At 42.9% G+C, this 15,373-nt stretch overlaps 1 protein-coding gene across 1 annotated transcript in view; it reads left to right on the forward strand.

Moving 5' to 3' along the window:
* The first annotated feature begins 1,171 nt into the window (after nt 1-1,171).
* LOC133137549 (amphiphysin-like) overlaps nt 1,172-15,373 on the forward strand; it is a 58,705-nt gene continuing 44,503 nt past the window's right edge. Inside the window, exons 1-2 of the mRNA XM_061255881.1 lie at nt 1,172-1,299; nt 15,182-15,262. Of these exons, the coding sequence (XP_061111865.1) occupies nt 1,231-1,299; nt 15,182-15,262 (150 nt within the window). The 5' untranslated portion in view covers nt 1,172-1,230. The remainder of the gene's footprint in view (nt 1,300-15,181; nt 15,263-15,373) is intronic.

Below are 15,373 nucleotides of genomic sequence, written 5' to 3' on the forward strand. Positions count from 1 at the left end.
TGCATATTGGAATTGGCATGTATTATAGTTTTCAATAACAACTTCTTCTGTCCCCTATGTTAGAAATGCTATGGTGCCACAACTCAGGCATATTTTGTGAGTAGTATATTTTATTAAATATCAAGTAAATAGAAAATAAATATATAAACTCTGATTGGTGCTCTGGGTTACGGCAGTCCTCAAATACTGTAGGTTAACAAACAAGGAATGTTTCAAGAATATTGGAAGTGTTCTGGTTTAAAATACCAGGATACACAGAGTATATTGGTGTAGAGCAGGGGTGCACAACTCCGGTCCTGGAGGGCCGGTCTGCGAGCTGGTTTTTGTTCTAACCAATTACCTTAATTAATTTTTCTGACAGCTCTAGAAAGTTCAGAATTTACATTTTGAAGCGTTAAGAACGTTTCACCACTAACATCCAGCAGGTGGCAGTGACTTACCATGTACAGCCTTTGCTTGGCCTGTACGCAATAGGATTTGCACATTTCTTAAAAATAAAATTCAAACTCTGAAGTAAATTTCCACATGTGTCTAATTTCTTGATTACAAGCCATTTTTTGGTGTTTTCCCTGCTTTTCCAGCATTGTCTATGATAAAGTCACAATTGGCAGTGCCTGTCGTGAGTTATGAGTAATTGCTTAATTATGGTATCATAATTGCATTTTTCCTTGATAAATAAAGAAAGCAGTCCTCCGACCTTTGGTCATACAGTGTGTGTGTGTGTGTGTGTGCGTGCGTGCGTGCGTGCCTGCGTGCGTGTGTGTGTGTGCAATTGCCTGCGTTCGTGTGTGCGTGTGTACATTTGTTGTCAAAATGGCCTCACATCTCGTGCTCTGGTATCACCAGAGGGGTTCTGGATCCATTTTAATTCCCTAATGGAATGCAATAAAGAAGAGGAACAATTCCTGAAAACCCACCCACCTGCACACTGGACAAAGGAAAATTGTGAAAATGTTACGTCCCCATGATTTCGTGACAGCGTGAATCGATTTAAACCATGGCTGGAAAGTTTCAAATGAGCCCTGTGATTTGGTAGTTGCGTACGAAATAACCTGTCACAACTAGCAAGTACACTATACGCTGTTGGTGATGGATAAACATTATTGCGTCTGTTGACAAAAAAAAAGCACTGTGACTTTAAGAGTAGCTCCTCCCACCTCCAGTCCTGACTCTCTCACGCGTTTCTCCGTGTCCTGAAGCCTCGCTCATCTCACCTCAGCACCAGCAGCCATGGCCGAAATAAAAACAGGCATCTTCGCTAAAAATGTCCAGAAACGGCTGAATCGAGCACAGGAAAAGGTATGCAATTATTTTTTTGCTGTTACAGGACGGTCGATTTTGGTTTTGGTGGAAATTTGATTTTTGGATTGAGGGAGGTACAGAAAATAGGATGCTTATGCTTGGCTGGGAGGAGCAGGTGTAATTCGACTGCGGGGTGGGGGTTAGTCATGATAATACACGGGTGATTAGCGAACACGAGTCCGCTGCAGTTATTTTAAACCTGATGTCTGCGCATTGGAGTATTACATTATTGACAGTGTATTCATCAGTTTGTATTGGCTCCAATTTTCAGTGCAATGTGTAATGCTATCTGTCGCTGCCATTGCACATGCCTGTGACATTGTAAATGTGGCCCGTATTATAATTATAAAGCAAACTTACTGTGACCATGGATGTGAAAATTACTCTCAATCTTTTGAGGCCGAACCAGCTACGGAAGACAGACCTGCTTTCATGCTGGAAATACACTTACTCGTCTGCTAGTCGTGATATTATTTTATTATAGCCTACATCATTTTATATTAGCTTAGTATATGTTCCATCTTAGTATATGTTCCATGCCTAGTCAAAATCGTTGAGTTGTTTGTTTGACAAAAAACATTCGCATTTTTAGTGTGTATAGCCCACTCACGACATTGCTACCTAATGGTACGTAACCTAAACGTTCGGGGATGTCCCTTTAACGCGTCTTTCTCCTGCAAGGTCAGCAGAAGGGGAGATGAGGGGATACCCTCTTCTCTGCAGTCGAAAACATACAGTAGGCTTCGGTTACGAGTGTGTTTCTGACCAACGCGTTTCTGTGACGGTAACGGTAAACAAGCTTCAACCGCGGAGATAAAGCATTAGGCAAAGCCCTGCTATTTTTAAAGAGATATAAATAGACAAAAATACAACTGCTGGCTACCTGGAAACGAATAACGGTGAATTTATAATTGTGAATTTTTCATTGCTTTTCGACGACTGCAAAACGGAAGTGTCCTTATATTTTCGTGATTTTTTTATATACATAAAAAATATACCTATACTTTTTGTCCGAATTTTGTTGCTTTTTTGTAACGGGAAAGCCAATACTTTCACTATTTCTGTTCATTTTTCTATTCTATTCAATTATTTATTTTTTTATTTTTTTATTTTTTTATTTATTGAGTCATTCATGACAACAACGTGGATTGAACAATCAATACTGTCTTTGCAACGCTGCGACTTGGAATGGGATACAGTTGTGAAATGTATGTAAAGAGGCATGGTTTTATCGCTTTGCAGAATTTCTCCTTTTCAATTAAAACCGCCACAGGTAAAAGATAAGAACATAACACAATTGTGTATCACAGTGCCACTATCACGCAAAACAGGTGAACATAGACCTGCTTCCACATGGGTAAGCTTTTTGTGCTGTAAAATATAATATTGCATAATAGGCATACTGAAAAAACAGAAAGCTCCCATACAGCTGGTCTTTTGAAGTGTTGCTGGGTCAGACATTTTTTAGTTGTGGTTTCCAGGAGACCTTTCGTGCATCAGGGAGGCCTGGTAAGCAATACATGCCAGGCAGGCCCCAGTCAAGCCTTCACCAAAACCCAGCCCAGCTAAGAGGATTGTTGTCCTTTTAATACGCCCCGTCTGAAGCTCAGCTTGTTCTACTGGGGAATGTGAGAGGGCGAGGACTTGGTTTCATTGGGGAAGCCAATAGGCCTCGGACACACTGTTGTTATGGTCTTTTCGGGAAGGAACTATAGTGCCGGTCCAGAATCCAAGTACTAACCAAGTACAAACCTTGACCCTGACCGTTTTACTCTGAGGTTTTTTGATCTTTGCACAAGTATACAGAGGTTGTACTAAACTGCTTTTCTAGTGAGGAACTGTTTGTTTCCTGGGTTTTATGTAGCCCAGTGGAAACACTCCGACTAGAAAATGCAAACTACATTTTTTGCAATAGGTTTAACTTGATGGTATGCGTGAAAGCACTTTAGATTTGAATAGAATATTTTTGTTTTTAGTCTTTGAGCTTCCTACCTATCCTACATTCCAAGCACCATCGATCATAGTGGTGTACATAGGCTCTTCAGTCACATAAAATATTGAACCTGTGGTGTCTGTACCTTCTGACTGCATACCACTAGCTTCTTTTTTTCAATGTTGTTTGGCTCAGTCCAGACGCTGCATTTGTGCGCTGTGTTTTATGATTCATGACTTCCGTTTAACTAACTGCAGTATTGATTAAATTTGGCCTTTCCTACCGTGTCTGCCGTGGACATTTTTTTGCACGGGCCCGTGGCACGTGAAATAGAATAAATAATTACGCGGGGGAACATCGCTAGAGGAACTGTCCTCCTGCCAAGCCGCGCTGCGCTAAACAGGATGTCTTTGCCTACTGTCACGGCTGTGTCCCAGACCCTGGCTCAAAATAACTTCTAATCCTGCTGTGATGTTTCCTAGCCTGAAGTACGCTGGGCCCTTGTGTTATGGCTTAGAACCAACCAGAACCAGTCACAAGCCTGATAATAATGATAATTTTCAATGAGGCAATGGATTAGTCATCCATAAAATTATTATTCACATCCTGAAATGAAGGGCCCCCAAAGGTGCTCGTCGTTAGCATGGCCTGGGGCTAGCTGTGAGTCCATAAACTGCAGGATTTTGCCAGGCCTTTGTAATTAGCTGGCTGTGACAGATAATTTGGAGTTGAGGGAAATAACTGGCTCTGTTCTACCAAGGGAAGGGTAAGTTTCAGTCAAGCAGAGTTCCTTGGGGTAGCTTTGGTTCAGACACAGTTAAAGAGCTGGGTGAATTGACTTCCTATTCAAATTACCATTAATTATTAAAGAGCTGAGGTTGAATTAGAACTGGCAGATTTCAGCTAGTTATGGGACAGTGACCATGAATTCCGTAATGACTTGAGATACAATGGTCGAGTTGCCAATCATCGGATGGTTTGAAGGTTATGGTCTCAGCGAAACTCAAAGATTAGTTCAAATTCAGTGACTCCTTGTAGCACACTGTATGGTAACACGGTCCATATCTGGTTTAAAGAAGCGTCTCTACTGGTCCGTTAGCGTAGGCCTCTGTTGACAAACAGCCCCGGGCTCACACACACACACACACACACCTGCCTCCCAGTCACGTGCAGAATCGGGCTGAACATCTGCAGCTGCTGTCACGGACGAGATGAGGCTGCTCACTCAGTCTGTCAGCCACCCTGGAAGCAATTAGTATGCTAATTTTACACTTCTCCCTGTTGGATTACTTCCACGCATGTGAGAGTGATAGTTAGCCAACCGTCGATGGACTTTCTAATATTTTTTTAGTCCTTGCTGGAGTTTGCCTGTAGATAATGCCTTGAATGAGTTGTCTATAAAAACAACAAATGTCTATAAAGCATAAAATGTAAAGGTGCATTACCTTTGTAACCAAGAACAAGATTACTACTGTATGTAATTAGTACAATATTATGGCGTAGAGCAGTATATGTATATGTTAAGAAATACGAGTTAAAAAATCAGTCTGTCTGTACGTCTGACTGTCCATCCCTCTGTAATATATAAGAATCGATATTTACTCAGGGATTACTTTGAATCCAGAAAACTTTGTAGACGTGACCATCAGTATAACAATATAGCTATATAAAATAGTGTAGACAAATATTAAATCTCTTTCTGGAGAAGGAAACATTATGAATGTGAGAATGCCGTCTGTGCATTTGGCACGAGCAGACAGAACTTGGTCTCTGAGGGAAGTCAGGATTAGGTTTGGTTTTATTGTGCGTCAGTGCTGAGTGCGTCAGGGCTTAGTCCAAACGTCTCGGAAGAGACGTGACTTTGGGTCTACAGTGAAAGACGGACGGTTAATATGCAGTATGCAGCTGTGATGACTGAAGCCTTTTCGTTGGAGGCTGCAGCTGTGAAGTTGAGATATCTTGTTTTTGACCGCAGAGGATGGTTTGGAAATGGTTTTCCCAGTAATAATTTATAATCATTTGTTATTTAGCTGACGCTTTTATCCAAAGTGACTTACAGTGGAGTAATGCTGAGCAGCTGTGCAGATCGTGGCAACACTCAAGCTTGAACTGCCAACCTTCCAGGTCCCTGTCATGTACCTTAGCCACTTGGCGACAGGCTGATGTGGGATATGGAATATGATACCCATGATATGGGTTAATAAATACATTATACACCTGCATGATACACTTCCATCTCAGCTTCCTCAGCAGTGTGTCCTTGCAAAGATTGAATTCTTGTGATCATCATCATCATCATTATCATCATCATTATCGCCTTCATTTCTGTTTGGCAGCAACTCTTGCATTCTTGGGAAGTTATTCTGAAAAGGAATGCGCTTCCGAGTTTCTGCATTTTAGGACAGCATGGGGGGTGGGGGTAATGCCTTCATCAGTTGCACAAAATGGTGCTACGAGCCATCTGCTGTGCCCAATGTTTGCAACAAATTGAGTTTTTCCAGGCCTGTTCCTCTGGTGGCACAATGTTGATTATCACATCAAGAATATTAGCAAACTCATCTTCGCAAAGAGGTTGGTCGAAGCAATTCCTTCAGAAATATAACATGTTATTTATCACATTTTGATGGAGACTGAAGACCCTCTCCTTACTCCACCTCCAGCTGCAGACTCAATGCAGAACCGCGGCTCACCTGCACCAGCCAAACAGTGTCATGGTCTCTGTGCAGGTGCTGTTTATTTGTGCCTGAAAGATTAAGGGAGGCGGGCAGATCTGTTTCACGCCAGCGGGAGGACTGGATTATCCAGCCACGGACACCTGAGATCCATAGGAGGAAGGGATCACATGAGAGAAAGATCCTTTCAGCTGAGATCTTGGGTGACGGAACGCATCGTGTCCTGCGTCCAGGGTGGCTCACGTTACCCAGCTTATTACAGCATGAAAGGCCACCTGCTTTCTCAATATAGCATATTAATATAATCGGTGAATGTCTACGCATTCAGTTGTCATCGTTCCTTCATTGTTTTTGCATGCTTTGCCGAGACTTAATCATATGACATAGAATCAGAGGTCTTTTTTAAGATTGGTTAGCGTGGCTGTTAAAATCGGTATAAAAAATTAAATGGATTCATAAAAGATTCATGTATTCAGGCGAGTCTAAATAAGGATGCCTTCACAGGTCACTGCGGTAAATATTCACGGTTGTTTGCAATTAACACCACGTCGAACTGCTGTCGCAACTGTTCGCAAGCGAGATTCACTTCTGATACCGAGCCGTTTAAAAAGCACAGTGAAAATAAGGTGCAGAAAGTGTTGAAATTAAAGACTGAAAGGTAATGGGAAATGAAGCATGCTCAAATCAGGCGATTTGTTGATGATTGGGTGCTGAATCCCAAAAAAAACAATGAAGAGAAAACACGGACAACACTCTCCGGAAAAACCAAACAACGAAAATGGAATTCATGAATGTGTGAATCGCTCTAAGCAGAAATGTTGGCGGTTGCCTTTTTCAGTGTGCTAACACGTACAAATAATCAAATTTGGTCACCAACCCACATACAGTGCTTAAAAAGTCAAATTAAAAACCTGCCATGAAAAAAGGAGCACGCTGTAGATGTCCCTATGCAGTTAAATTAACTTGTACAGAGTATGGATCAAATTGAATTCATACTGTATGCTCTCTGTTAGAGTATTAACACTGGACATTTTCATGAGTCAAAATCAGTTCTCCAGGTCTCTTTGACCCTATACGGTGTAAGATCACAAATACAGTATGTGACTCAAGCTGTTTGTCTTAGCTAAACATTGTAAATATCCATACATTCCTGCTGATGTAACAATCTCTATTAGTAATAGAAAGCAATGGAGTTGTAGAAAACGGACTTAAAAAACATTAACAAAACTACTCTTTACAGGTTTAAATAAACATGTAGCCCACCCATTTCTATCGTTTGCACCTGCAGATTCATTGGGGAGGCAACGTTAAGAGCAGACCTCCTCTGCACGGCTGGGAGAGGTCATGCTTCGTGGGTCACGATGTATAATTAATTGTCAGCTGAGGACGTGCAGTAATGTCCCTGCTCTAATGGAATTTTCCCCTTCGTTTGTGTTATTATTATTATTATTATCTATACGACAGCCATTATTCCAATAAAAGCACAAATCACAGGTGTAAAACTGAGGTCGCCACTGCAGAAGGAAGTCAGGTCACACTTATGTAAATTGTAGTTCCGCAGTTAGCCTCTTGCTCTTGAGTTAGCATCTTGCTAACCGAGGTGGGATTCATGTTTGATACCTTTGCAGTTGGATAGCATATAAAGTATTGTATTAGTTAGTTATCTTCATCCCTGCCGGGATATATAAGCCACTAATTCGTTATGGATTCTGATTGAATGTGCATGAAATTGGTGGGTTGCTACAAGGTTTTCCTTTCCTTAGACAGAGCCTCGTTGGCCTGGTCATTAGTTTGCAGGGTGACTGTGTGGCGGGGAGGTTAACTTTGGTGCTCATGAGCAGCCCTTACGCCCAAGAGTACAGTGTACATACTCACATTTTTCATTTGCTAAGGAGTACATTAGGAATACATCAGGAATGGGTTTGGTGTACTACCAGTTGAATGTTGTAATATTACTTCGGAATAAAGCCTGTTTGCTCACCTGCTTTAGAAGGAAAGATGTTTGTCTGGACGTGTAGAGCATGATTTAAAGTCTTTCCATTGGGTTCAAGTTCAGTACCATCTGTATTATGTTTCAAGGGTGACATTGGCTCAGTCGTCTGGCAGTCGGAGGGTTGCCGGTTAGATCCACCCTGGACGTGTCGAGGTGTTCCTGAACAAGACTAACCCCCAATCTAACCCCCAATTGCTCCTGATGAGCTGATTGGTACCTTGCATGGCAGATAATCGTCATTGGTGTGTGTGAGAATGGGTGAGAAGCATAAATTGTACAGGGCTTTGGAGAAAGGCACTATATAAATGCCAACCATTTACCATGTTTGTCTTCAGGAATTATTTCAAAGTGTCTTTCATTCATCAGCTTAGATAACATTACATCATTGGCATTTGGCAGACGCTCTTATCCAGAGTGACGTACAGTTGATTAGACTAAGCAGGAGACAATCCTCCCCTGGAGCAATGCAGGGTTAAGGGCCTTGCTCAAGGGCCCAACGGCTGTGCAGATCTAATTTTGCCTACACCGGGATTAGAACCACCGACCTCGTGTGCCCCAGTCCTTTACCTTAACCACTACGCTACAGGCCGCCGGGGAGGAGTCACCCAGAAGTCGCGTTCAAACGCCCCGCAAGCACGTCCCAAAACCTCCTTCTAACGTCAGTGTTGTGTGTTTTTGGTTTCAATGTGCGAACAGTTGCGTAACGTGATGCACCGCTTGGGCCGAGTGTCTCTCAATGAACCGGTGAGAGCCACTGATACCAGGGAGAGGTGCATCGCTCACTATATCACTATATCAGTATACCACTGATATTAAATGGCCTGAATCTGAGGACCATGAAAACTTAATATGCAGGAATGCTGATGTGAAATGTGCATCAAGGTAATCTCTTCCTGGAAAGGCCTCCTGCATAACACAACGATGCTCATCTGTACGTCAAGGTTTTTGCTGCCTGATCGAATCTGTGTCAACCTCTTTACTGTCCTGTGTACAATTTCATAACACAGGGATCTCCCATGGTGCCCGTGGAGTGTATACATGAAGATACTATGCACGGTGTTCTTTTTTGATGGGTACCAGGTACAGAGGAGCAAGGGTTGTTCTTTCAGGCGTGTGAAGAGCCAGGGATTGTTTGAAATTGCTCTAAATGTTTTTGTATCGGATGAGCGATTTCACTGATCTGGGGCATTGCTCTCCAATGAAATTAAACACATTATTATAAATGTCTCCTCTGAAGTTAATTGTAGTGCTACTGTATGTATTTAGCATTTCCTCTTTGATTAACTACCTGTGTTCTGTACTCTTAACTTGGATAACATGTCTATGCCTTACACGTCATGTCAGCGATCTCTGCATCTTGCTAAAGTATTTCATACTAAAATAGGCCACGCTGTCTATTCTTCCTCACAAACAGAATCACGGAGCAGTCTGTGCTGGCCAATGCAGTGAGGCCCCTGTAGACTGTAGAATCACTGTCCTGTGTGTGTCTGTCAATGCAGTGAGACCCCTGTAGACTGTAGAATCACTGTCCTGTGTGTGCCTGTCAATGCAGTGAGACCCCTGTAGGCTGTAGAATCACTGAACAGTGTGTGCTGGCCAATGCAGTGTGGCCCCTGTAGGCTGTAGAATCACTGTCCTGTGTGTGTCTGTCAATGCAGTGTGGCCCCTGTAGGCTGTATAATCACTGTCCTGTGTGTGTCTGTCAATGCAGTGAGGCCCCTGTAGACTGTAGAATCACTGTCCTGTGTGTGTCTGTCAATGCAGTGAGGCCCCTGTAGACTGTAGAATCACTGTCCTGTGTGTGTCTGTCAATGCAGTGAGACCCCTGTAGGCTGTAGAATCACTGTCCTGTGTGTGTCTGTCAATGCAGTGAGACCCCTGTAGGCTGTAGAATCACTGTCCTGTGTGTGTCTGTCAATGCAGTGAGGCCCCTGTAGGCTGTAGGTCCTTTAGGGATTTTAAGCCGCAGTGCACCCTGTATCAGACTGTTACGGGCAGACTGTGACCTTTCTTAATGAATTCTGCCTGCATGGCAAGCTGTGTGTAGCCATGGGAATGTATCTGCACAGTGCCCAGGCTGTAGTGCCATCACATTGTGCTAGTAATAACAGCAGCTTTTCAATAATCAAATATATGTGTCATTGAATATTTACTATGGGCCAGTTAACTTGTCCATCATCTTGGTCTTAAAAAACAAAAAAACACATAAAATGTTTTTCCTGTCAATTTGAAATATAAAACTGGCCATTGGGATAGTTTGTTTACTTGATTGATCCAAACAAAATCTGATGGATGGACGTGAAGTTTACAACAATATACTGATGATTTGTTTAATTTTGCTTTACCACCTTATTGCAGTATGCCATAAAAGGTCTCGTTTTCCTCCCTCTGAACTGTTCCAGTCAGAATGAAAGATGCTGTACTCAGAAAGATGCTGTACTTCCAAAGCATTTGTTTGCAGTCCATGTCACACGAGCTCTGGGACTGGAAAGCGTAAGCCATTTGATTGCTTTGACATGAAGGTTTGAAAAGACATCGCCTCTTCCTGTTAATGAGAAGTCACAGTGACAGACCATGAGTGATTTTGATGGATGTCTGCTGAATATTTATATTGATTATGAAGTTACCATGGCGATGGGTAGTCGTTAACACTATACTACGGTGTTGTATTTGATAGTGCGGACTGACAAAGCACGTTGATGGGGTTCATTATTCTCTTTTAGTGTACATTTGCTCCCTATTGGACCAAATGTGAGAGTTTACTTGACACTCAACATTTTACCATGTGTTGTTTCTGTATAGGATTGACTGACAGAGAACCTATCCCACAATGAAAATGATCCTGTGCATACACCCTGTGAATTGTCTGAATACTAAAGGCCTTTAATGTGAAATGAAACCCACCGCAGTTTATAGTTTGCAGCGCCCCTCAACGTCCTGGTATTGCTGCCATTTTGTTGTCTGTTATTCTCTTAGCATTATCCCTATTAACATCAAGCCTAATATAAACACACAAGCAGAGAGTTGAAGGTAATCTATGTTAAGATATTATCATTCGATAAAGCAGTGCCATTTGTGTGAACCTAGAGGTGTGTGTCTGTCAATGCAGTGAGGCCCCTGTAGGCTGTAGAATCACTGTCCTGTGTGTGTCTGTCAATGCAGTGAGACCCCTGTAGGCTGTAGAATCACTGTCCTGTGTGTGTCTGTCAATGCAGTGAGACCCCTGTAGGCTGTAGAATCACTGTCCTGTGTGTGTCTGTCAATGCAGTGTGGCCCCTGTAGGCTGTAGAATCACTGTCCTGTGTGTGTGTCTGTCAATGCAGTGAGGCCCCTGTAGGCTGTAGAATCACTGTCCTGTGTGTGTCTGTCAATGCAGTGAGGCCCCTGTAGACTGTAGAATCACTGTCCTGTGTGTGTCTCTCAATGCAGTGAGACCCCTGTAGGCTGTAGAATCACTGTCCTGTGTGTGTCTGTCAATGCAGTGAGGCCCCTGTAGGCTGTAGAATCACTGTCCTGTGTGTGTCTGTCAATGCAGTGAGGCCCCTGTAGGCTGTAGAATCACTGTCCTGTGTGTGTCTGTCAATGCAGTGAGACCCCTGTGGTGATTATGCTGTACTGGTCGGTATGTGCCTGCAGTGACATGTACCACGCTGGGTTAGCACGTGTGTGAAATCGCCCCTCTACAGCCTGACCAATAATATATTAATGCCACTGTAGTCTTCACAGTCTCCTGCTCCCACTGCATAAATCGTGATTTAATGCTTACCATAGCATTCAACGCTCGCTGATTTAATCAGAAGAGCACATATTGGCCGGCTTAGCCGCGCGGGGTGAGGGAGAATTATCGCGGCTCGGAAATCTGTTTGCGCCGAAGTTACGCGTTCCCTTTTTAACCAGCAAGCCCTGCTGGGTCTCTTTATTAATCATAAACGTGCTGTGAATACAACTGCAAGGCTCGGCTACAATTCTTTTCGCCGGTGCTATCGTCTGAACCGCAGGAGATAGTATCAAACGCCTGGACCGGAATGAGAATAGCTCTTTTTTTTCTCTGTGCATACCTCTGAGGTTGGCTAGTACTGTGTTGTTATCTTTCGATTTCTGCACAAAAACTGAGAGAATGAAATAAAATGAAATATGCGGAATAAGCTATTTCCAGTCCCCACACACAACTTTAGGCCATTATATTAGCATATGGATTCCATATGGCTGCCTCATTCCTCCCCGTTTGCTGTTTGTATGCGTTTGTATGCGTTTGCCTATGAACATTTCAGTGACCCCCACTGGGTTGGGAGCTCTCGCAAACAAAAACATTAAATGTGAAGCCATTTCAAGCCAGGCTAAGGACAGCTTCGGAGGAGATATGTTGTTTTTTATACAGCATTTGAGCTAAGTCATGTTGAGATCCCACCTCGTGTCTGTAGAGGCCAGCGTGACCTCGATTGACACCTCGTTATTGAGCACTGCAGATCTGCTGCAGTGGGATTAAATTGCCCCGGACTCCTTCCAAGGACTATCGCCACCCCCCCCCCCCCCATTGCTGATGTTGTCCTTGAAAACAAGCCTGTCCTTGTCTTTTTTTTTTTACTAAGACCTTTAGCATGTGCAAAACCTTTTAGCACAGGCAGAACTATGGGCAGCCTATGGCCAAGATGCTTAACTGGGACTGGGAAGGTATGTGGTTCAAGCCCTGGTGTAGGCACAATAAGATCTGTCCAGGTGTTGGGCCCTTGAGCAAGGCCCTTAACCCCACTTTGCTCCTGGGGGGATAGGCCCCTGCTTGTTCTAACTGTGGTCGCTTTGGTGTAAAACCACCATTGGTGTAAAACAAATACCATGACCAATCATTGACCATATTATTGGTTTTGAATGTGCACATGGTAGAGATCTTAGCAAAGTCTCTTAGTCTTCAAAAATGTCCTACATGATGGGGGATACATTTTTCACAATAAAACATACACAAATGCATTTCAGCAATACATACAATAGAAAGTAATGGGGAGTAGGTACAGAATCAATTGCAGATACATAGAATAGTGTGTTACTCATAGGCCGAATACTACCGCGTGTGTAAGTGGGCGAGTGATTTTGTGCGTTCGTGCAATGATGAAACAGCGTTGAGATGGAATGGTCTTACGCAACGCTTCCTCGTTATCTGGGCTTGTCACTGCTTCCGGGAGCAAACATGGGTAAGATGCGCTGGGGTTATTTATAGAAGCCTCTGAGGACGTCAGAAAGCGAACTCAACCACTCGTTCACCATTTTTCCCTCAGCCACAGTGCTGATCTCATACAATGCATGTCGGGAAGTCAGATCCCAATATTCCATTCATATTTTACACAGAAAAATTTGTTATACTCTTTTGTTATATATATTTTCCCCACACACATCTAAATTCCTGCGGCTCCCAAACTGTGTTCTTGTTCCACGAGATGAGCTTCATTCAACATTAATCAGATTTGTTCAAGTCCATGATGTCAATTTTACTGCCACAAAAGGACAGCAATGGATGTTTTTTAGCCTCTTTTGTCACGGTGAAGCTTTCTCTGAATTAACCGATTCTGACGGCAGTAATACAATCTCATTTATGTGAAAAATGAAGTGTAGATGAATTGCCTTGCCATACAGATTGACACAGGGAGATTGGTGTTAAATGAATGTTGGCTCATTATTATCACTCTCGTTATTACTAACAGGCCCTGCTATCTAGAGTTTCCACCTGTGTCTGGGTGCGACATGATTGATTCTGTCACCGGGAACTGAGGGATGGGCATTTGAGTAACAGGGCTGTCTGCATACGCGTCACGATTCCGGGCCCGGTAGGACACCGTGGTGTATGGGGATGACACGTACTCAAACAACCGTGACCTGAGTGACGGTCGGCGGTGAGACGCGGCGCCGGGCACGACCGCTCTCTCGCCCCGTCGTCACTGATTTCTGCTCCCAGAATGCTCCGGGAAAAGAGTGATTAATTTACGCAGCGGGAGATGAGATCCCCTGACTGCTGACTCACTGCCGCGAGGCTGCGAGAATTTTTTACGATGAGTCATGCACAGCGCGGCGAGGGAACTCGTTTAGGATAAAAGTGCGGTTATGTCGAACCCGAGGTAGTTCCGAATTCAGGAACCATCCGAAGAATGTGGACACGTGATAAACTTACGGAGTGCCGAATTCAAGAAATGATCAAACTGATTGATATCCGAAAAGGACTTTATATTTAAATTGAGCTGGGAGTATTGAATGCTAGCAAAGCACCATGGTTAATACCCATTTGGTGTCCTATCTGAAAAGTCCTCTCAGTACATCAATATTCCTCAGCAGTATTTATCTTTTCAACAGACACAATTTACTAATATCAATATTGCTGCTTATCTCGGCTAAGGTCTGTAGAAGACATAACCAGACTACACATGCAGCATTTCTTTAAATGCATCCAGCACATAGTGTTGAGGGGTGAGCCTTGTCTTAGCCCCTGGCATTGTCACTAGAGGGTTGAATGAAAGTTTCAGCATCAGCAAGAACATCCCTGTGAGCAAACGCCAGAATCTAGACAACTAGAGAAGTAGGAAATAACTTAAGAGACGTTTTGATACCTTGAAATGTCATGGAAGTGGTACAGTGTTCTTTTCACAAAGCATAGAGACGTCACTGTGGAATTACACTGTTTTCATGTATTTAATGGCTTTTTTGGATCAGTAAAATATAACCACCTTCACTTGTATTGAATAAATGATCTAATGATACGACAAAATGGGAGCCACGATCTCTCCTGTAGAGTAATTACTATTTAGGCGATATGTAGAATTCACTGTTGCAGTTAGAATAGAGAGAGTACTAAAACAAAATGGCCACCCCATTACTTCTTTTTATTTATTCATTGACTGGACTTTTTATCTATTTTGGCTTCAGAGTGCGAGCACACAGCCAGGGTATTATTTTGTCAGTGAGTCATTCTATGCTATGCTGACACGCTATTTCGACATTTAAACATAATGGAGTCAATAAACTGACTAACAGATATATGCTATATGCTGAATGCACCTTCTATAACTTTCCAATTATAAGTCACAGTCTATAAATATGCCCGCTGGTTTTTTCAAACATCCAATTATACACAATGGTCCATGAATCCTAAGGATTCACTAGACATGAAGAATCATTTTTGGACAATGACACATAACCATACAATAATATGGCAAATAGAAACCGCTATGAGGATATTTTTGAAAAGAAGTGCTTTTCTTTGGTGTCTTTGGTGTTATATTTTTCTGTCTCTCATTCCAGGTTCTGCAGAAGCTGGGGAAGGCCGACGAGACGAAAGATGAGCAGTTCGAGCAGTGTGTCCAGAACTTCAAGAGGCAGGAGGTAAGAGCTTGTTCAGAGGCGCCCGCTCTTAACGTCCGCTTAGCTGGTTAGCGTGTGACTATTCAGTGCTCAGTCTTCAACACTCTCCAAATGATGGCTGTTTAAGCGTTG

The sequence above is a fragment of the Conger conger genome, chromosome 9 (genome assembly GCF_963514075.1).
Source record: "Conger conger chromosome 9, fConCon1.1, whole genome shotgun sequence".
Taxonomy (NCBI): Eukaryota; Metazoa; Chordata; class Actinopteri; order Anguilliformes; family Congridae; genus Conger; species Conger conger.